At 44.8% G+C, this 23,862-nt stretch overlaps 1 protein-coding gene across 1 annotated transcript; it reads right to left on the bottom strand.

The window, feature by feature from the left end:
- Positions 1–1,351: 1,351 nt before the first annotated feature.
- On the bottom strand, positions 1,352–23,566 carry UBQLN1 (ubiquilin 1). Its single transcript, XM_066604124.1, has 11 exons — positions 23,060–23,566; positions 13,599–13,750; positions 13,405–13,523; positions 12,324–12,586; positions 11,395–11,553; positions 9,281–9,509; positions 7,304–7,446; positions 6,011–6,094; positions 4,935–5,050; positions 3,699–3,870; positions 1,352–2,551 (listed from the first exon to the last, which is right to left on the bottom strand). Exons 1-11 carry the CDS (start codon positions 23,186–23,188, stop codon positions 2,405–2,407), a joined length of 1,713 nt encoding a protein of 570 aa, XP_066460221.1. The 5' UTR covers positions 23,189–23,566; the 3' UTR covers positions 1,352–2,404.
- Between the last annotated feature and the right edge of the window lie 296 nt (positions 23,567–23,862).

Genomic DNA, 23,862 nt, shown 5'->3' with positions numbered 1-23,862 from the left:
ATGCTTGGATCTCCTCCCTGACCATTTGGTGGAGACCCTCCATTAATGTACTCCTGCTCCTCTGGCTATTCTTGGTGTAGTCAGTACAAATAAGTTTCTTTGCATAGTCATCGAATTTTTTTTTTAGACCACAACATGCATCTCTGGACACTTTCCAGCAATAACAGAAGAAATTATACCACACCGCCTGTAGATGATCATTTGTGTCCAAGTGGACTACTCAGTTTGTGGGTTTTCCCTGTCACCTTCCATGTTGTCCATAGAATTAGGAGGAGAGTCCAGAGCTGTAATCCTGCACGGTAAGCTCCAGGAGATTCAAAACCACCTCTTTTTTAATTTGGCGGGGGTTGACATCACTGGAGTGTGCATCTGACGTCATAGTGTGCGTTGTGGCATGATCCCGCATCAGCCGCCAGGCCCATATGCAGGGATGCTGCAGCATAAGAGGGGCTGGCGATACACCGACCGCCACTGCTCGCTGAGCAGACATTGATATGGACGCTGCACCACTTAGGTAAGCAATCTTTTCAGTCCTTCCTCCAACACTCCATGGGGAGCTCTCCTCTGTATCCATTTAGGACAGAAAGGACACTGGAGACCGGTGGTAGGAGGTGGTCTTTTGACCTCTCCTCTTCCTGTCCAAACAAGGTCAAGAGGGCAACCTCCATGCATGCTGTCAGGATGGACGGAATGGCCAAGTGAGTATCTTCTGAACCGCTGTAGCATTCCAGGATCAACACAAAGCCACTATGTACATACCTGTTCCAGGCTCATGCTGCCCGTGGTGAAGATAGTACGAACCTGCTGACAAGTTCTCTTTAAAATACAGATGAATGTTGGTGTTCAAATGGGCAATAAAAAGGCCATGACCCTCTGACAGAACACTTGTAAGGCACAGTGTATGAGCGGGATAACGACAGTCCTTTCACAAAAAAAAAGTATTTGAAAATGTCCATAATACAGACATGAAACAGAATGCATCAGCGGGATTGCTGCAGATTTTGTTAAATGGGAAGATGGAACAATACCTCTGCAGCATCGCCTATTGGAAGGCTTGTTTAAAGAGAGTCTGACATTGACTTGCAGGAATACTGCCTTTCATGTCACTTTTTAAACAAGCCTTCCAATAGGTGGCGCTGCAGAGGTATTGTTCCATCTTCCCATTTGCACATTTCCCCAGGATGCATGGATGAGCTTATAAGTCTCCTCACTCACCTCCTAGGTGTCCTTAAGGAGAAACAATACCTTCCTATTACCAAACAGATTACACCATTTGAGACAGTAATCTGCAACACAGGAAACCCACTGAATGATACCAAATGAGGTACAAAATAAAGACAAGAAACAGATGTATTGGCATTTATTTATTACCTGTGCACAGAGGAGAGATCTACTGATAAAAACGCAAGATAATCTGTTTGTACAATGTGGTTAAAAATTATTTGAGCACATGACACTTTCTCACATCCTGAAATGAAGTCACATGAAACAGAAGTGAACTGCGGCGCTACCTGCCTGTGTCATTACAAACTGATGTTAGAAGCAGCAACCGGAAGGACTGGAGAAAGTTATTTGGACTTGAGATTAAGGAGAGGAAGCCACCACAGTAGGCCTTGCTATCGATCAAGACCTATGCGTTCTCTTCTACAAAGTTTCTACTGAAGTCTAACTTTCTGTGTCCCTTGTAATATTGCCGCTAGTGTCTTTCACCTTGACAGTTTTCTGAAAGGCTTGCTACTTCACAATTTCCTAAATACAATGGGTTACCTCATCTGTGTGTGGGTGCGTAGTCAGGACTACTTTAAACGTATTGCAGAAAAATGGATGTTTATGTAAAAGGAGGCAGAGGAAAAAAAAAAAAAGAAAAAAACTATAATGCTAAATGAAAACCAAGCAGTATGAATCGTACGGCATTATGCTAGCAAAAGTACATGCTGAAGTCACAAAGAGCGATATTGTATCACTAATTATAACCTTATTTGTTTCCATTTCGGTATAGTATCTCTGTATTCTATATAAATTACTACCAAAGGCTACGTATTTAAAGCAAATACCTCTTGACGGAAGAAATAGTTGAAACCTGTTTACCAACTGCATTGAAAGTCAAAATGAGAAAAAGGAGGAAAAAAAAAGAAAAAAGGGAAGGAGAACAAAGATGAAATAAAAATCACAAGCAAAGCATAGGAAAGAGGTGGCCTGTGATACATGCAACACGTTCAAATGAAAGAGCTTCGATTCCCACGGTTCAGATAACTACTGCACTTCATCCAAACGTTAAATGATTCATTAGTTTGTAAGGATAATGAATTCCAGGAGTCAAACTGAATTATAGCAGGTGTTTCATCGGGACTTAAAAGCCATTATCAAAAATAAATTACACTTTTTTCTGTGTTGGGAAGGGTCGCTATGATGGTTGGGATCCCAGTAGTCGTTCGATAGCTGCATTGATGTCTCCTCCAGTTGCTATTAAAGCTTGTAAATTTGCTTCTCTGTTAAGGAATCCCATTGCGCTGAGCTGGTCCAGCTGCTGTTGGAATCTTACTTCTGGATTCTGCAGTTACGAGAAAAACACCAGTTATTACAGTCGCCAGGAGCGCCATTTTACAGTTTTAAAACTACAAACAAAAGCAGAACCACCTTTAATAAACGTTGCAGCAATAGCCAAGATAGGCCCCCTGCACACAAGCGGAAATTCTGCAGCGGGATTTCCTGCAGAATTACTGCCCGTGGCCGCTGCCATAGGATTGCATTACAAAACGAAATCCTAGGCAGACGGCCGCAGTTTGTCTGGGTGAAAGCACACACAGAAAACAAATGGCGGCATGTTCTATTTCTGTGTGGGTCTTGCAGAGCTCTGCACAGAAATGTCAGTGAAGAGTAGCCGGCTCCTCTCTGCGCATGCGTTGGCTGGGCAGCAGCTGGCAGAGCTTCGGAGACGCCGGGAGCGGGTGAGCCGCAGGCCTCTGCAGGGGCACGGGTCTGCATCTCGACCTGGCCGTCTACAGGCGGCCATAAGCAGTGTTTTCCAACAAAGCAGATCCCATCAAGTCCTCCCATTATCGGGATAGCAGAATGCAAAAAACCTGGACGACGAGCTGGCCAGTGTAATCAGCAGTCGCTCACTTCTGAGCAACAGTTTACAGTGAACGGAGGTGGGGTGTAATCATGCCAGCTGGGTTTCGCATGCAGAGCCCAGGTCTCCTGTGTGCAGCTGGCCTAAAGCTAATGTAGTTCATGGCAATGAGCGTCACACAGCCAGTATGGAGTGTCAGTGCGTGCCACATGTATATCTCACAGCCTACATGCTGCAGGATACCCCGTTTTTGGCTGTGCTTTAAAGAGTAAAAAGTGGCTGAGAATGGATTAAAGAGTAACTTTGTATAGTTACATCAGAAGAGAACATGGACAGGAAACAAACCATATGGCTACATATACATTTTCAAAGAGTGCCAGAGGGCTCCTTAAGATTTCCAAGAAATCCAACAAAACTATTAAAAAAAGAAAACCCCGCACAACTGCTGTATTCTGCACTGTATCCATAGGCAAGATTTGCATGGATACGCCTAATTATGGAGCACTTCATTAAGCAGCTTTGTGCAAATCTAGTTTAAGTGCTTTGGACCACTTCACCACATTGTGTTTATAAACCTCTAAACACTAATATATGGTATCGGCTCGGAACACTTTGCAAAAGTTACCTGAGTATTTGCACCAGAAAGGGCCTGAAGCATTTGCTGTACAAATTGCTGGTGACCTGGTTCAGTTATTCCAGACAGTGGACTTGCGGTTTCAGTGGCCATGGGTGTAGGAGTGGGCACAGGTGCAGGATTAGGGCTGGGAGTCCCTCCGATACCACCGAAAGCAGTACTCCTATAGGTCACAGGAAAGAAACCTTTCAAAAGACTACATACTTCTATCAACATTAGTTAACTCAGTTTCTTTTAACATGGCCGGAGAGCTAGAAGTTATGCAGTCTGGGTCATTCACTACACCTTGACAAACTTTATTTTCATAGCTTGCCATCAGATCTTCTCAGAAAGCAAATGGGATTGTATTTCCCCTGTACAGCACTGCATTATGTATCAAGTTCACTCCTGCAGCTAACATTTACTGTATTCAAGAAGCCATTTACATGATTCTGTATTTGTTATTTAGAGGGGGGTTTAGGCTGTGTCATGATTTTACGATCAGTGAAGCTCCAACCTCTGGGACCCCATTATCCTAAGAATTAAATTGAAGCTGCCCCTTCACAAGGGAGTTCCTAGACACCTGCTTCTGCAGGGAACTGCAGCCGGCCTCACTCACCTGAATAGAGCTGGGCTGCAGTTTACTGCACAGCAAGTAGAAGGCAGCACTGCTGTAGAGGTGAAGACTAAGGCCTCCCTCACACAGGCGTTGCGGTAAGCGCCGCGATTTAAATTATGGCGCTTTGACGCGTTTTACTTTAGTTTTTGGCCGAAGCACTCATTGATGAGCGCTAAAGGCTCAAAGATAGAACAGACTGCTTGAAAATCGCTGCGATAGAGCATCTCCCACTGAAAACAATGGCAGTGTTATACCATAATTAGCACTGTGCTGAAAGCACCACGCTAAAAAGCACCTGTGTGAGGGAGCCCTTCGGGTTTTAAACATGAGCACATCTTAGCGGTGTATTTTCTTTACATGCAAAATACGTAGTGCTAGATCATTTAGCCCTGCGTTTTTCACATGTACATTACCAGCGTGAAAAAAATGCAGCATTTTGTATTTTGGCACGTAATACGCACCATTTATGGATGCATATAATACGCATATTTGCTGCGTACTAATATGCAACTAAAATACACTTATGAGTGGGCCCTTAGTGCATGAATTCTCAGGATTGGTAGGCGTTCCGTAAAGCGCCATTACTTTGAGGTGGGAAAATCTCCGATAAGCCCCAAGTTGTAACCTACCCTGGAACAAGTGAGGGAGCTTCTCTAGCGAGAGTCTGTAATCCCTGCTGGATCTGCAGTAAAGCCTGCATTGCTCTGGGGTTTGACATGGCAGATAACGTATCAGGATTTTGCATCTGGAAGACAGAAGAAAGCTAGTGTTATTGATTAGGCATTTCACAAGTTTCTATGCAAATAAGGGAGATGGAATATGCGTGGCCATTTGAGTCTCCTCACTTAGTTTATAGTATATAGTTGCTCTCCCTAAAGGAGAAAAGAGCGTTTGACAAGTTTCTATATATTGCACAAGTTTCTATATATTGCAATCAGTCTATGTAAATGGAAAATACAATTTGTTTCTCAACCTTTGTGTAAAGTACATTATACCAGTCTGGCTTACCCATTATAAGGAACCCAATGGCTAGAGGTGGTATGCAATTTACCACTGTACAACTCTTGGGGATTTTGTTTCAAACATCGAGATGTGACTTTGTCCCAGAGTGTGATTATCTGTTGCCTGGTACAAACTGCATAGCTCTGCTCCAGCATTTACTCCCTTCTTGTCCACCATGCACTGCTGCTCCAGAACGATTCAGTTACAGCAGTTTTGCTTGCCCTCTAAAATGTCCCATTGGTTGGAGTGAAGTGGCCACTAAATGTAGAGCGAACAAAAGCCTAGTGTTTTACAGTCTCTTGATTGGAGTGTTAGACAATCCTTTAGGGCTGCTTTACATGATCACATTTGCGGAAATTATAATGCATGCAGTGAATAGAGCTCATTGATTCTAATGGGTTCATTCACAGGAGTATTTTTTTTTAGATATCTGATCACGTCAAAAAAAAAAAAAAAAATGTCAGGTCCTATTTTGGTGTGTATTATGTCCTGCAATAAGTGATTGAATAGGTCGGCACAAATACACGGGCCCTTCTGCTTATTTTTTGCGTGTGCAAATATGCAGTGAATTTTGGCGCACATACACCCACAGGTGCTGGCGAACTACGAGCGTGTAAACGATTTTATGGCAGCAATATTCTAGCAGAATATTTATGCGGGTGAAATACGCTTACGCCCGTGTGAATGAGCCCTTAATACGTACTTGTTGTAGGAAAGTGGGCAACTGTTGGCGCATCTGATCTTGAAGCTGAGGATTTCCAGCAAAAAGAGGATTATTCTGCATCATCTAGAAAAAGTACAAATAGTTACACATTTAATTAGGCGGGAGAAGAAAAAAAAAAAAAAAAACACACTACATTATTCAAACACCAAGTGTCACTTATGACAGATACCAGCAGAATAAAACTCAAGGAATTACAGGAGGTAGTGCTGAACACAGTTGGATTGTGACCTGCAAGCTAACAGTCAAGATGTGCCTTGTCTTCTGAGGCTAGGGCAGGCAACACCACCTCGGTGGAACGGAGAGTCTATTGCAAACCCTTTATTTCCAAAGTCTTAGAAAGGAAAGGGAGTTGAAGACTGGCAACAGATGTCTGCCTCCTATGGACACCAAGCTAAAACTAGTTAGCTAGTGCTTGCAGGAGGGGTATAGCTAATAGGTAGTAACACTTGAGCTTAGTATCCTAGTAGCAGCAGCTATACCCATGATCTGGCTGTGGCTCCCAATTAAATTAATAAAAAAACTAAAGCTACTCGCTTTAAGTCTCTTGCCAGTTTCTGTTGCTGTCCTGTCGTGATAATACTGCGACTACATGCACATGACATACTGCCAGCCAATGTCTGTTGACATGTCATTACTACAAAACAGCAGCAGAGACCGGCAAAAGCAACGAAGCGACAGATTTTCCAATCTGACAATCACTTTAACCACACAGATGTTTATGCAATGCATTTCATTTACAGATTTTTCACCAGTGCTACACCATGTGTAGTACAAGACCATTTAAAATGTGTTAGGCTACATTCAAATGTAGAAGATTTTCAGGTGAGAATTCTAAACTAAACAAAAAAAAAAATAAAAAAATAAAAAAAAAAAAACACAAAAATTTGCATACACATATGTCGTTGATTTGGCTACTACCAACCCCATGCCACAATCTGTTTAACACTTAGAGATTTTTCTTCATGGATTTGCTACAGACGTATGCAAGAGTCTCTGGTGTCCGAACTCACCAGCAAAGTGAAAATATTAAATATTGGAGTAGAGGTCACCATAATTAGCTAAATATTACGAGAATCCAAACATTTAACTGCAGTATTCAATGACTAAAGACCTACCAGACAGAATATTTGTACGTTATAATTGTGAAAAGGGCATTTAACATGACTTCATGTTCAGGTAGACAGTTATTAGGCAGATCATCAGCATGAAGTCATTTAAATAAACACCCCCCACCCCCCCCCCCCTTCCTCCCGACTATAAAGTGAAGCTTACCTGGGCTGCAAGTTCTGGATTCTGACTAAGTGACTGCATCATGTTCCTCATGTAGGGGGCAGACAGCATATTCTGCATTAGCTGGGGATTCTCGGATATCTGCTGCATCAGGCTCTGCATTCCAGGTGTATTAAACATCCCTGCTATAAAACAAAGAACACTCCATCAGTAAATGCCTCCTAGCACAATCTTATACTAAATTCTGTGAGCCTCTCCATAAAGACAGTGGAACCGAGTTATGTGGAGGTTTGCATCGTAAACCAGTACACTTGTGGGTGTGACATACAAGTATCCTGTAAGGGGTCTGCTGCAGTAAGTAATTCCAGCAGCTTGGCTGTGATGTTCGTGCATGTAAAATCTACTATTATATAAATAGCAATATGTCTGATGTTACTTTGTGTTGTCTCCTTTGTTCAGAAACTTCTACCTAGGATCTCAATTTTATATTTATACAAAGCCAGCTACAAGTACTGCCCTGTATTTCTCCTGAGTCACACTTGAAATTGCATCAACACAAAAGTTACAGATTAACCCTAGACATCTACAGTAATTAGATGTCATGGCAGCACACCCCCTGTTCAGAACCCACATAAATCAAAGATCCTACTTCAAAACTGTTATTTTTGGGCAGGCCCATTACCCTTCAACATCTTTGCGCTATAAGAAACAATTTTTATTTATTTAATTTTTTTAAAACAAGTGGCTCACAAACACATGGAAAGCTCTATCCCGAAAAGGGAGAACCCTAGTACCATACCACCCAGAATGAACTTGCTGGTGAGGTGGGGGAGGGGACAGGGGGGGGGGGGGGGGGGGGGGGTCAAGGCGTCCCTACATATACACTACTGCCATACTCCCCTAGATCATGAGGAAGGTGTCAGTACTCCAGCAGCATGCACCTGTATGCTCACAGGCCTTTGAAGAGGAAGGCAGTGCTCAGATTCAAAAGGGGTGAGGGAGGTGGGGATGACACATGGCCCACTTAGCCTGTGGACTGTGCCTCCTTGTCTTCTGAGACTAGGGGAGGCAACAGGGTGGTTGACTCTACCCGGTTATCCCACCGAGTATGGCTAACAGTCTAGTGCCAGCCGTGTATTCCAAAGTCCAGAAGCAGACACCAGCGAAGACTGGTCTGCCTCCTAATGACACTAAGCTAAAATAGACTAGCTTTGTGTCTGCGGTAGGGGTATAGCTGGTAGGAAGAGCTAAGGCCTCATGTCCACGGGGAAAAGAATAAAACTCTGCAGCATTTTTCCCGCACGCGGATCTGCGCCCCATAGGAATGCATTGACCACCCGCGGGTAGATAATTACCTGCAGATGGTAATTAAAAAATTTCTGGAGCATAAAAAAAAAAAAAAAAAAAAAAGGGACATGCTCCATTTTAGTGCGGATCACGCATGCGGGAGCTCATAGAGCACATAGCTCAATTGATCTCCCGCATAAAAAAATAAGACAATTACAGTGCATCCGCAGCTCAAATCCTCAGCGGATCTGAGTTTTCCCGTGGACATGAGGCCTAACCCTTCTGCTTAGCGTCCGCCTCCTAGTGTCACTAACTATAGCCATGTCTTCAGCTGTGTCCCTCAATGACAGAATAGAAATAAAAATGGTATGGCTCTTTGAATGAGACAATGGAAAAAAGGTACTTAGTTATAGGGGTTGTGCCGTGATACGTTATCCCCTAGCCACAGGATAACCTTCAACTGTGCTATCCTCAGCAATCCCACTGAAATACATGGAGAGGCAACGTGCATGTATGACCACCACTGCCCTCACTTCAGGAAACATGGGAGCCCCGTGTTCAGGATTGGTGAGCAGAGTTTTAGTTCTTCTTGTGGATAGAATCAGAGAATGGTAGAGTTGGAAGGGACCTTCAGGGTCATCCTGCTCAGTGCAGGATTCCAGACAGAAGCTCATCATGGCACATTCCAGTTACAGCCTGAAATAGGCTGTTCTTGAAGGGTTAACATAGTACCTCCTACTCCAGACGACAGGTTTGGTAATGTGGAACTTGAAGTGGTGCTGCTCCCTGTGCCATTCCCAGCTGTTGTAGCTCCAGTGCCACCAGTTGATGGAGAGCCTGCAGAGCCAGACTGTGGCGCCCAAGGATTAGGTAGAGGATCTCGGTTTTCTGTCCGAGATGGTTGATTTCCTGCATTTGGTGATGCATTGCTCATTAATGATGCAAATGGGTTGCCTCCAAACTGGAAAAAAAAATTCTTGCAGGGTTAAAACTGAATTACATTACCTTGTTGCCACAAAAGTCAACCGTAGTGGATTGGAAATGTTAATCAGGAAAGACATAGCAAAATGTATAACATTACTACGCACTGTCACATGATTACTTCTCTGGAAAAAAGTATTTAAAAAAAAACAAAAAACCTATGCAATAAGACAAGAGCTTTTCAATCTTTATTAGTGGAGCCTCACCTGGCAGAACACTGATAACTAGGCCTCATTTTTCTGCATAGACTACATTCATTTTGAAAAACTACGTTTTGAAGTCAGTCTACTTAAGCCAATAGATTGGGCATTAAATCAGAGATTGCACCATTTAGACACGAGAATCACTCAAAATTGCTCAAACAAGTCTTTTGAGAGATTCTCATTCTGTGTAAATGCACTATCATGCAGTTTTCATGCACGATAAGATTCTGTGCCTGGTCCTGCTGTGACTTAACAGCGGGGCATGGGCTGTAAGTGTGCAGAATACAGCTGTTTGCTTATGTAAAACAGCTGCATTGTTCTATTAGCAGCCACAGCTGTGTCCCGCTCTGGCTGCATAACTGTATAGTAACTACTATAAAGGTATGCAAAGACGATTACTCTAAACGGTCACAGAAACTGTCGTTTGAGTGACCATCTGTCAGTGTAAGTGGGGTTTTAGTAGCACACCCCTTGTCCAATCAGGAGTGATTGTAAGGACACACCCCTTTGATAAAATAAACAGCAGTCAAGGACTTCAAAAATATTCAGGACGGATAACAGAGGGACTTAGCGATCCAATTATTAATGTGGAAAGTATTAAAGCAGACAGGAGTGGCGTCAGGTCCAATTTGAAACAGACTTTTCCCATGTTCATTATATTCAGAGTCCTATATTTGCATGAGCTTGTTGTGAAGATCAATAGATCAGCTCACAGGATAGGAGAACAATGTGATCCTTATTACAGCTATATTGATTTGGGAAGAGTCTAGTTTCTCCTTGTGGAGACTGCCTAGCAGGTGTGAAAGTCCATGCAATGTTAAGGCCCATTTGCACACAAAGAATCTTTCAAACAACGTAAAGATTTTGCAATCCATTTTGCATCAAGTGTTAGTGGACATTAACACCATCATCTTCATTTGCATGTAAAAGGGCCTCCAGGAGCTGTTTGCAGAGCCCAGTGTGTGATTAATCCCTCGCCCAGCTGTGAAAACCGCTGCAATTGTTCTGCTGACTGCAGATTAGGTTATCTCCCGCAGAGATAGCCACATGCAGTCTTTGAGATCAATGTTTTTTTTCTCTCAGTAGCTGAAGAATGGATTTTAAGTTCACCTTAAAATCGGTCAAACGAAAAGTGCCGATGCCTGCGTTTACATGTAACGATTATCACTCATTTTTGGTCGTTTGAACGACTTGAGCGATAATTCTTACATGTAAATGGGCCTGTGAAATTAGTCATGTAAATGGCAGATAGCAAAACTGCTCTACAGCGCCACCTGTTAAAGGCAGCATTCCTATAAATTGTCTGACCTTTTTACAGACCTCATAAGATGACTGGGAATATAAGCCAAAGCCATTTTGGGGAAGTAGAGATAACCATGCACAGACAGCTGTTTGAGGATTTTGCCCCTCAGTGTGCAGTAGGCTGCAGGTTGGCTAGTTGGGCATTCTTGTAATGAAGAGGACCAACTTTTCTCCAATCCTGTGAGCTGGATGTATTTATTTTTGTTTTAAACTAAGTCATCGGGATGCAATTGGTGTGTCAGGATCTAGGATGCATATCTCAAGATGGTTTTCCCCTTACTTTCAACCCAAAAGTTAATATTTCATATTTTTAATTTGTGTCCCAGCCAACACTTTAATAAAGCCACCGATTAACAATACCTGTTCTTGAGCAGCATTAAGCATTGGTTCTTGAATGTCTGTGTACATCCTGCGCAAGGCATTGTAACCTCCGGGAATGCTTTCAAGATTGCTCAAGGCTCTGTCTTGGTTCCTCATCATCTCCTGCATCATGGCTGGATTTCTTGCCAGTTCTAATGTCTAGAAGTTAAATAAAAGAACTAAAACAAAATGTATTGCAGATTACAAGGAGCACACAGAAGGGAGCATGATCCTAATCAAACAAGCTAGAAACTGGGGCGGTGTGAGAATTAGGCTTCCAAGAAGCAAATACTATGCTGAAGACTTGAGTTACTGTGCTACAGAGCATTTTCCTCCAAAGTGTATTATCTAGTGCCAACACCTTAGGGCTTTCTTTACAACATTCAACAGTATTCAAAGTTTGTCAACACAAGTTCGAGGAAGGAAGGGGTTTTGGGGGGGAAATGACAAAGGAAACAGAAAATCTGTACCATGCTAGAGTCAATAGGCGACATACATTTGGATTAAACATATGGTGTATTAGCCAGAAATGTCCCAATTTCTAATCAGATGTACTATGGCTCGAGCCTTTGATATCGGCCACTACTATTCGGCTATGGTAAAGGTCAGGCAGGGGAACAACTGCTGACATGGTCCACTCCACAGAGAAACAAATATGAAATCTTTAAATGGACAGTCTAGCATTCCACCCCCATAGACATCTTCCTCTTACTGGCAGCTAGGACCAACAACGCACCTCTAAGTCCTTAGTTCCCATAGGGGTTACGCCTGAATTTACAGAACATGCAGATTTAGCCAGCCTGCAGTCAAACTGCTGGTTCCTCATTACTAACCCCCTCATTGTGGATTGGGCATGACAGACCCCACAGCAGTAGGAAGAGATTGGGGTAGCCCAAAAAAGGGAAGTTTAAAAGTATAAAGATACATACTTGTCGCATGATGTCTGGATTATTGAGCATGTGACTGATCTCAGGATTTCTCTGGATCAATTGCTGCATTTGTGGATTGGCCATAATCAGCTGTCTCATCAGGTCCGGGTTAGACAGCATGCTCTGAACAAATGGGTTTTCCATGATCTGAACCATCATCTCAGGATTGGACATAAGCTGTCTCTGCATTTGGCTCTGCAGCTCAGAGAAGTTTGATGCATTCATGCCTAAACCGCTGAGGCCCGGCAAGCCTCCAAGGCCTCCTAAAGATCAAGACAAAGGGAAAGGTCAAGACACTCAATAGCACTGGGGTGGCACAGAAATGGCTGCTGTGTCTTCATGCACTTACATATCACAATATAAACACTAATGATACCCACTGGATACATGCTTAGTGCATTTACAGACCTATTGAAAGGTGTTGTTCAGGACTTAAGTCATCAGTAGATCAGTGGGGCGCTGCTGCTTGGCATCCTAACCAGCTGATCGCAAGATTTGTTGTCAGTGCAGAAAACCATGGAAGCAGATAGCGCTGTCCACATTTCAGTGGCCCAGATTGGTATTACAGGCACAGCTACCATTAAATTCAACATGAGTGGTGCTAGCAGAACCAAATAGGGCAGCTGCAATGTTAACAGCGCTGTCTGCTTCCAGCCCTAACAGGCTGCTGATCGGCAGGGAACCCAAGTGACAAACCATGACCCATCAACTACTGATAACCTATACTGATAGGGCATCAATAGTAAGAGCCCAGGGCAACCTCTTTAACCCCTTAATGACCACCCATACACAATTTTACAGCGGCCATTAAGGGGGCTTTATTCTGATGCAATTGCCTATACACAAAACCCCACCTTTCCCCTTTAACTATGTTTATGTAAAAAAAAAGAAAAAAAGTTTAATACATTAAATGTGCCCCAAAATGTAGTTAAAAAAATACAGCTAGTCCTGCAAAAACAAGCCCGCATATGGCAATGGAAAAATTATAACTCTAGGAATGCAACAGGAAGAGAGAAAAAAAAAAATTGTAAAAACTACTTAGGGGTTTAGACTTCAGTCTGGATAGTTAGTGTGGTCTTACCTAAACCAAAGGGCGTAGTTGTGGCAGAGGTGGTAGTAGAGGTGCTGCTGGCTGTGGTGGTGGTGGATGATGGACTGCTCGGGCTGTTTGGCTGAGTAGTGGTAGCCGCAGTTTGAGATCTACACAAAGGAAATAACTTAAGATATAACAGAGGAACAGATGGGAAAGCATCATAATCTACCAAGAGTGCCTACCTGTTCTGTGTCTTTATGACCAGATGCACAGTGAGCCCGTCATGTATGCCATGTTGGCTGAGGGTGTCCTGGTCCTTTAAAATCTTTCCAGCAAATATAAGCACCAGTTGGTCTGTGTTCGTCTTGAATCGTTTGGATATATCCTCCTTAAACTAAAGAGAAACATCAAATTGTGAATGGGGGCCACTTGTCACAACCAAGTGCTACATAAAGCCATACAGACTTACACTTTCCACAGTCGCATCTTGCTTATTAGTAATTGTGCAGCCAGTTGCTGCCATCAGTATGAGACATCCCCACTGCGACTGGTAATTGGCCGCACATCCATGTTTATAAGCATGTCATTGTACAGGCAAAAAGATTTACAGTTAAAAAAAAGTAATTATTTCTGCCACATCCTCTCCATCCATTCCCATGAACATTACAGTTCAAACAGCAGAGCAAGAGGACCCGATGCAGGTCCTAGCGCTGGGACCCACTCAGGTATTTGTGCTCCATCCTGCGGCTGTACCACAAGTGTCTTTAATGGGAATAATCCCCTAAGGACATCACTATTTTCCACCTAGGAGACCATTTGATTTGGGGATGGAAGATTGTGCGAGTGGCTGGACTACAACCATTGGTGCAGAGAGACAGAAGACAGGCTGTAGGTTGTCAAGACAGAACTTAATCCAGAGCTTTTGGGGGCTACTAGTATAAAGATACTACTTTACATCCAAATACAGTCCTGCTGTTATCACTTAACAACATTTAGTAACTATACAGCCGATTTACAGGAATATGAAAAAGATCAGACATTACCTTGACACATATTAACCTAGTGTCAAGGGAGGCAAAATATTCCCCCAACCGGCTGAGGGTACTTTTACACGGGCTACAAGCTCAAAGGTTACTTAAATGAGTGATTTTGACCAATAGTTGTCCCATGTAAATCCCGACAGGGTAAGGAGCGAGAAATCACTTATTAGTCGCTAGTGACTTAGTTTCAGCTCACTAAAACAAAGTGACTAATGAGCGACTTCTCACTCTGTAAACAGGCAGTGAATTACTGCCTGTTCAGTGAATGGAGGTGGGCAGCAGAACGATCTCCAGCCCGCTCCATCTTCATTCACTTCTGTGTGAGCACAGGAGCAATAAGTCTTGTGTAAAAGGTACCCTAACTTAGCCATATCCTACTGGGAATATCTGTAGGCTTTCTGTGGATATCCCTTTGACTATTGGTCTGGTTGGCACATGGATGACCTCCTGCTTAGTTGGCAGGGGGCTGTGCCCACCATACCAGACTTCATACAGTACTGAACATTTTCAGTCTGAAGCCAACTTTTGTTTGATTCAAAGATTATATTCTTCTGAAGCCCAATTTGTCAGGATCCCAAGAAAAATGGGATTTCCATGTCTTATCAAAAACCTTCTGATGAAGCCAGCATCCGACACTGTAGCAGCAATCATCCCTTGTAGACGACCAAGGCCATCCTGGTGGACAAGCCAACATGAATGAAGAGAAATTGGGACACTGACTGGTTTTAAATCGAATCTTCCCAGGCCGATAAGGTCAGTGACAAGACAAAGGATACCCTACATAGATGGTAGATGGCACATGCCAACTTTAACTTCTGACATTGTACAAAAAAAGGTTGCCAGGAGTTAACAGATCTTCTCAGGCTTCTAAACCTACCTTGGTCCTACTATAATCCACAATTTAATCAAACTAAGATCACAATTAACAGACAATTTACTAATTTTCTTAGAGGATGAAAAGTTGGCACCGATTGTATATAAAGAAATTCTAGCGTTGGGGCTCCAATTTCTCTTCTGTCCATTGAAAACCATTGTTACAAGTAGCAGGGATTATGGGGTGGTGGTCAATTTGCACTTCGATAAAACAATGTAATTTATTTTAGTAATAGGAGATCTATGAAACTGTCGACCCCAACTCAGCTTTCATTCCTCATGATTTTGAAGAGGTAAAGCTGCTCTGTGATTGGTTGCTATGAGCAACAACGTTTCATAAATCTGCTCCGTAATCTTGTATTCCCTATGCATGAGTTAATTATAACAGTTGTAAGATTATGTAAACTAACATACTTTGTTCATCTACACCAATGTGTTCATGATATAACAGCTGCCGCCAACTACCACATTCCTAATGTCACAAGACATTTTCTAACTAGCCACAATGGCTCTTCTAGTTGCCTGGTAGGATATGGCACTGACAATCATGGAGATGCCTGGTGGTGAGATCTGAGGTGCCTCCAACCTAATCACGAGGCTTTGTGGACTGATGCTAGATCCCCAAATGGCCTCAACGCATGTAGAGAAGTAATGATCATCTAAGCAATAGGTCTAGGTTCTATTTTTTTTTTTTTTTTGAAGTCCAGGCCTAGTAACAGGAGACATGGTCATTTTAGGTAGTCCCACTGATGAGTTTTTCATTGGTGCTACAGTGAACCTCCGGGCCTGGAAAGCCAACATGGCCACATTGCTTCTGACTGCCTGATGTACACGGAGCATTGGAGCATTGGTATTGGCACGAGTAGTCTAAGACACTACATGCTGCTCTTACTGGCCAGCGTGACTCACATGAGCATTGCTGGCCAATCAGAGCAGGTGTAGGGTCACAGAACAATGCCTACTAATACAGTGTGCATCTGTCAGAAGAGCAGTGCAGCCATCTTTGTCAGGCCTGGAAGGTCACTTTAAATACAACACGTGCCGAGTCACATGGTCATTTTAGGAGTGAATATTCTACACTTTACACTAATTGCTGCCTTAATGACAGAAATACATCACTTAATGGCTGAGTGGGGAATATTAAAAAAAAACATCAGTTCTCATGAGGCTCTAATGAGGATCCCGTTGTCAACAGACCAGAAGTCAGGTGACAGCTGCAGCCAATAAGAGGCCCATTTTCCTGGCATCAGTGCTCACATCCTGGGCATCATAATGGCAGGAGTTCGGAATGGTTATGCTGTGGCCTCTAATTGGCTGCAGCGGTCACCTGACTTCTGGTTTGTGGAGACAGCGGGATCGTCACTAGAGCCACTCCACTGTTTCCTGAGGGGAGAAGAGAAGTGTTGCCATTTGTTATTTTACAGCATGCCCAACCATTAAAAAAAACAAACAAAATAAAAAAAACACCAACTTCTTTAAACCATCAGTAGAGCAACAGCCATGGCAGGTCTGGAGGCCTTCACAACACCCCAGGCCACCTTGATGCATGAACGGCTGCTGCGGTCAATAGGAGTCCTCTCCAATTGCAGCCGTATGTCAGCTGTCAAATACAGCCGCCACTTGCCTGCCACACAGATTGAAATCCGCTGTCAAAACCCACAGAGTAAGTCGACACGCTGCATATTCTGCACAGAAGATTTCCGTACCATATGGCAACCAAAATGACTGCAGATATCGGCCAGATGCTGTGGCTCTGTTTAGTGAACGTGATCTTCAGAATACTGCAGGCATGCCTTACGCAAGGCACACCTCCTCAGAAGAACCCATCCCAGATGTACAGCAGGAGGTGAACATTGAGGCTTCACCGCTTTGCCTTCAGCCTCCACTAGCGCATGCGAAACCAGCCGCTTCCTTAACCTTTTCCAATCCAATTTTTGATTCAGATTTTCCTAAAAGGCTGTTTTTGCTGTCATACAACGGTGCCATCTGCTGGCTAATGCCAGTGTGTGCGCCAGAGAGGCTCCGACAGCAGAGTGGCTGGCAATAGACAGCAAGAATACCCTGTCAGACGCCTTCTGACATTGGAGCTGTACAAGCTTCAATCAGAATGCAGGAAGATGTCACAGTGGATTGGAAAGGGTTTAAGAGGTTTAGTGGGGGAAGGGAGGAGAGGTAGCTAGCCTTCTTGCACAGCGTGAGAAGGTTCAGCAGCCTGAATAGTGGGAGCGGACGATCGCAGCCAGAGTTCTGTTTGCACACTACAGCGGGAGGAGTGGAGGAGCAGGTTCAGCAGCCTGAATGGCGGGTAAGGGGCACTGCTGCCAGTTCTCTGTATACACAGGGGGAGGGAGACTAGAGGAGGAAGTTCAGCTACATGAATGTTGGGGTAAGAGGCTGCTGATATTGATGGGGGTGGTGTGCAGTTACCGTTATGATAGGTGATCACCCAGCCTATAGCTGTGACAGGGGTTGTGCAACTAAAAGACTGCAGTGTAGTCCCACCACCTCACACCTACACCAAGGGCAATGGTGTCATGGGGCAAGGTGCACCCAAAAAAAAGTAAATCTGCAGTTGAATTTTTTTTTGCATTGCGACCCTATTAACCTCACTGGTTGCTTGTTGGGCTCTGCTCAAATTTCCATTGGATGGCTTCCAGCTTGGGCTCAAAAATTCCTGAAAAAGTAGCAGTGAGGGTCTCAGGTGTCAGACCCCCACAAAATATAAGTTCTCACCTATCTAATGGATGGGCCAAAGCTTAATAAAAAAAAAAAATATTAAGTCTCCAAAATAATTTTTTTAAAAGGCAAGTCTGGGCTCATTTCAACTGACCTATCCTCTGGATAGGCCACCAGTAGTTGGATGGGATGTCCACCTCTCAGACCCCCATCCATCAGCTGCTCATCTGGCCTGCCGTCCAGCGCAGTGGGTCAGATGTCATCAGTAGACGGGAGCGCTGCCATCCCACTTCCTGCTCCCGTTTTATGTTGAGGAATATTCTGAAATTGTTCTAGTTTTAAGGCACAAGGGTTTTTGTTGTTTTTTTTTTAACAGATTGGTGAACCTCTGAGCATCTTTACTTCTAAGAGACTCTGCCTCTCTTACACACTCCTTGTACAGTCGTGTGACTTAGTCAAAAATTGACCCTCCATCTGTCTTCTAGAACCACTTTTCCAGCCTTTTGCTATCCCAACTGAGATGTGTTACTGCCGTCAATTTCTAAAGATTTTAACACCCCCCCCCCCCCCCCATTTTATAAAAAGTTTCCCTTTCACCCCCTGATATTTTTGTATGTTCTGTTGTGAATAAAACTTCAAATCATTGCATTCTTGCTTTCTTTACATTTACTTACATTTTACACAGCAGTCCAACCTTCTGGGGATTGGGGTTGTAAATTGTGGACTCCCACACCCAAATTCCCAAAGTCCCACACCCAAGGATTTAGAAAGTATTGATAAGGGATCCGAATATGAAATCCCCGTCTACTTCCTGCCCAGCTGCTCACTGCCCCTCCAGAACATCTTGGGGCTATTTTATACAGAACAATTTTTTTCAAATAATTGTAGAATTATGTAAAATGACTGAAATCCTTCAGTGTAAATACGGCCAATAACTGGACAAGCAATAATTCAACTTGCTTATTGTTCATTTTATACAGACATAAGTCATTTGTAGTTTGCTTTTTACACTAAACCGGCAATCGTCCACAGACCGCTCAGACAGACAGCGATGGACCGTACGGCTACGATGAGTGTAGAGGACCATCTACATGTAAAACACTGAAGGCAGATGACGGTCATTAGTCTCCATGTAAAGGAACGGACAGTGGCAGCCAATCATTGTGATGTGCTGATGGGACAGATGCTGATTGGCTGCTGCAGTCGGACAGCAAGTTAATTTCTAATTCTTGGAAACCCTCTTTAACCCCTTAGTGACTGGTCTATTTTGTGTCTTAAAGGGGTTTTCCAGGGAGAAAACTATTGATAGGCTGGGGGCCGTCGCTTGGCTTCAGCGTACCTTCAAGGCAGGAGACTCTGCTAGGCCTTCATTTTATTATTTTGGATCTCTTACCAGCACACCTATTGTGGGTAGTGCTAGATCCAGATTATTTAGGGACTGATTGGGCAGTATTAGTTTATTGCTAACAGGGTTTTGCTTCCAGCTCAAAGTATTTTTCTTATTATTTTCTGCCGCCATCCTCTACACGCAACAACTTTTATTTTTACGTTGACATGGCTCATTTTTTGCGGTACGTCCTGTAGTTTGCGTTGGTACCATTTTTGGAATACATACAATTTTTGATCATTTTTGCATTTTTTCTTGAAGACACGATGACAAAAAAAACCCATCACATTCTGGCATTTTTCTGACATTCATCGTGCGGGGTAAATAATGCTTTACTGTGATAGATTGGACTTACAGATGCAGCAATACCAAATATGCATTTTTGTTTTTTAACTTATGACTTTTTAATAATTAGTAACTTTTTTTTACCCCCATTTGTCCCAGAGGGGACAACCACTTGCGATTCTTTGATCGCTCCTGCAGTATGTTGTAATGCCATAGGCAGTCTATCAAGCCACCCCACGGGCATTCTGCCAAGACAGGCCTGGGGCTCCCTTGAGGTCATCGCAGGGAAGGGGGCCTATGGGACCCCCGGTCATTGTTCCGGGGATTTAAGTGCTGCTGTCAGAATTGACAGTGGCATTTAAAGGGTTAAGAGCTCGGATTAGTCACAATCTTTCTTCACAATACCCCGACGCTGCAGGAAGTAAATGTACGTCCTATAGCAGGAAGGGGTTAAAGACCAAGTGATTTTCATCTTTGCATTACAAGAGACAAAAAAAATTTGTCTGGATCGTTGTGAATGTAGTAATACCCAGTAGGTGGTTTGGTTTTTTTAGCTTGTTTTTGTATTTTGTCCATTTAAAAATAGGCTTTTGGGGGGAGACGTTGTGTTTTTTTTTTATGGATTTTCTTTAAAATTAAACTAACTTGACACTTCTATAGTCCCACATGGTGACTTGAAGATGTGCTTGTTCGATCGCTAGAATAGTACACTGCATTACTTATGTAGTGCATTCTACTAAGCCTATGACAGCAGCCTATTACACTCTGCAGGAGGCGGAGTCCAAGACTGAGTTACATGGTAAACATGGAGGCTCTGTCAGGCTTTCAGCTGCCATAGGAAAACCACAGCCACCTTGTGATTACACTGCAGGCTGCTGATGGGTGACAAAACGCCCCCTCCTCCAGGCAATTGCTTACATGCTGCAGTTGCTGTTGATTGCGGCTTGTAAAGTGTTAAACTGAAAGAATTTTGGGTTTCTCCTACTGGTTAGAGCAGGAGCCTGGCTGTCAGTGGACATACGTGCAGGTTTGAAACCCATTAGTGAGGTCGGTAAAAAAAAAAAAAAAAAGTGTATCGGCCGTCCCTAAGGAGTTAATAGACAGCAAACAAGGTCTTTGACGCAAAGCGCTGTTATAACACCTTAGGCGAATACGTTATGGGCAAAGTGCCCAAGATCCTTTACAACTAAGCTGAGCAGCGCTAACATTGCCAAGCTCATCCGATCGTCCAATACATGACGACCAATTCCAACCAACACTGTTACATTTACGATGACTAGCACTATAGCCTCAGCCGCAGAAACAAAGTGATAGCCTTGGATACTAGGCGACTAACGCTACGACTCCAACCATGTGATACAAAGTGATCAAGTAGTATCCAATCCCATCACGTCGTATTGTATGGTTGGGGCTGCAGTGCGTCAGAGTGGAGATGTGCCATTAGTAGGATTGGATACTATGCAGAGTGCCACTTCCCCCAGGTGTATGACGCCCTACGCTTCCAATCATATGATACAAAGCCATAGGATTGGACAGTAGTCTAATGTTACAGCCCAATAAGACTCCCACGTAGGCGCCGTGCAGACAGTCACTCGATTGCAGGACTGGACGGTTCACATGCTGCGATTTCAGCGCAGCAGGTTCTATAATTGTCCATTTAGCACACCTCACCACCCATCACAATGAGGTGCGCTAAAACACGCCGTCAGCCGCAGGGAGCTGCGACAGAGCACAGAAGGAAAACTGCTGCAAAGCGCCACGATTAAAATTGCGGCGCTTTGCCACATTTACAGCCTAAGGCCACTCACGCGAAGTGCTACAGCCCCGGCCATATGACACGGCGCCCTATGTCTTCAACCATATGACACGCTGTGATAGGATGGGCTACTACTCAATAACTGTCATATGGTCGGAGATGGAGGGCGTCGTGTCATGTCTGGGGCATTATGGTACAAAGCCCCACCCCCGCCCCCAGACATATGACATGATGCCCTGCATCTTCAGCCATATGATAAAGTGATTGAATAGTATCCAATACTATCACATTGTATCATACGTTTGAAGACGTAGGGAGTCGCGTCATGTCTGGGGGCGGGGGTAGGGCTTTGTACCTTAATTGGATATGTAACATTTGTACTAATGCTATATCTCCACTAAGGGAAGGAGGCCCTCATCCCCCACCTCAGACATATGACAGCGCCCTACAGCTTCAGCCATATGATATGAAGTCATTGGATACTATTCAGTCACTGTGTCATATGGTTGTAGACATAGCTTTAGTAGAACAGTATCTGATCCTACATGCCAGATTAAGGTAGGAAGCACTACGGCCTCGGCCATATGATACGGCGCCCTATGTCTACAACCATATGATACAAGGCGATTGAATAGTATCCAATGATATGTATCATATGGTTGAAGACGTAGCACATCTTGTCATATGTCTGGAGGGGGGAGAGGGGTTGGGGGGGGGGGGGTAGCGGCTCGTACCCCTAGTGCAGATGTAACATTTGTCAATAGTATCCAGTCCTACTAGTGCTATATGTCCAGTTAAAGTACTAAGCCCTACCCCCGCCCCCAGACATATGACAACACCCTACATTCCCAACCATATGATACACAGTCATAGGATTGGATTCAATCACTTTGTATCATACGGACTCATTACACCCCAGCCATATGTACCAGTGCTACACCCAGATACTATTGGGCTGCTGGCAGCAGGGAGTGCTCTCCAGCCTTCAGTGAGCCCACAAGTGGAGCAGGCTCCCCAAAAGCCCGCAGACTTCTCCCTCCCAGGGCACTCACCTCTCACACACTGCTGCTAACCAGTCCTTAGTGAGCCCACAAGTGGGGCAGACGCCACCATAAGCCCGCAGACTTCTCCCTCCCCTGGGCATTCACCTCTCACACACTGCTGCTAACCAGTCCTCAATAATCCCACAAGTGGGGCAGACTCCCCAAAAGCCCGCAGACTTCTCCCTCCCCTGGGCACTCACCTCTCATACACTGCTGCTAACCAGTCCTCAGTAACCCCACAAGTGGGGCAGACTCCCCAAAAGCCCGCAGACTTCTCCCTCCCCTGGGCACTCCCCTCTCACACACTGCTGCTCTCTGGCCCCATAAGGGAGCAGAGCCCCCACCATAAGCCCGCAGACTTCTCCCTCTCCCGGGCACTCCCCTCTCACACACTGCTGCTCTCTGGCCCCATAAGGGAGCAGAGCCCCCACCATAAGCCCGCAGACTTCTCCCTCTCCCGGGCACTCCCCTCTCACACACTGCTGCTCTCTGGCCCCATAAGGGAGCAGAGCCCCCACCATAAGCCCGCAGACTTCTCCCTCTCCCGGGCACTCCCCTCTCACACACTGCTGCTCTCTGGCCCCATAAGGGAGCAGAGCCCCCACCATAAGCCCGCAGACTTCTCCCTCTCCCGGGCACTCACCTCTCGCACACTGCTGCTCTCCGGGACGGCGAACTCCTCCTTCTCCTTGGGGGTCTTCACTGTCACTTTAATGATCCGGGGGGCGTCAGCGGAGGAGGGGGTGCTGGAAGAAGTTGGGGGGTCCGACATGACGTTAGTAGGACTGAGGAGCGAGGGCGAAGAGCGGGGCGGAGTACACAGCCGGCGGCGGGTGATGTGGCGGTCCGGGGAGCACGGCTCAGCCGCTGTACATGTGAGGATCCCGGCCGGCTCTCGGGTGGTGCTGGCGCAACTCAGGCCGCACTAAGAGCGCTTCCTCATACCACAGCGTCACTGCGACGTCACTGCCGGGAACTCTGGGAGCCAGGCACAGCCGGCCTATCTGTGTCGCGATACAGCTACCTTGTGTGCCCGGTACCCGGCGATATACCCTTCGGGGAGCGGCGACGACAGCAGTTCGTACGGCACAGGAACGTCCCAGCCGGAGCTTCTACGAGGAAGGAGCGGAGAGCTCTGTGGCGCGCTCTGATGACGTCGGCACCGCCCTTAGAAACTGCTAGAACAGAGCGCAGAGGTTCTAGAAACAGGCTGAGCGGGGCGCTGAGGCGCTCTTATATGTGTCGCCGCTCAGGGATACGCCACCATTTTGGCGGTTAGAGAAAAGAAGTACAATGTGTAAAAGAGCAGCTGTCTAGTATCATTCAGTGCCGGAAACCTTCATTATTACATGTCTGCACGCTGTAGAGCCCGGCCCGTATCATACTGGAAGCGTGCAGCCAGAAAATAACTGGCTTTATGTGCAATACATAAGAGAGCATGTTAAT

The sequence above is a fragment of the Eleutherodactylus coqui genome, chromosome 5, assembly GCF_035609145.1.
Source record: "Eleutherodactylus coqui strain aEleCoq1 chromosome 5, aEleCoq1.hap1, whole genome shotgun sequence".
Lineage (NCBI taxonomy): Eukaryota > Metazoa > Chordata > Amphibia > Anura > Eleutherodactylidae > Eleutherodactylus > Eleutherodactylus coqui.
Note: the sequence above shows the minus strand (reverse complement) of the source record. Positions and strands in the feature narration are given on the sequence as shown.

What these genes read in the sequence shown, in the direction of transcription:
- UBQLN1 (XM_066604124.1), bottom strand. Translation starts at nt 23,188, where the DNA reads ATGTCGGACCCCCCAACTTCTTCCAGCACCCCCTCCTCCGCTGACGCC. An exon ending in TTAATGCTGCTCAAGAACAG is followed by an intron (nt 9,510 to 11,394) that starts GTATTGTTAATC and finishes TTTTTTTTCCAG; the next exon opens with TTTGGAGGCAACCCATTTGC. An exon ending in TTTCTGGTGCAAATACTCAG is followed by an intron (nt 2,552 to 3,698) that starts GTAACTTTTGCA and finishes TCGTAACTGCAG; the next exon opens with AATCCAGAAGTAAGATTCCA.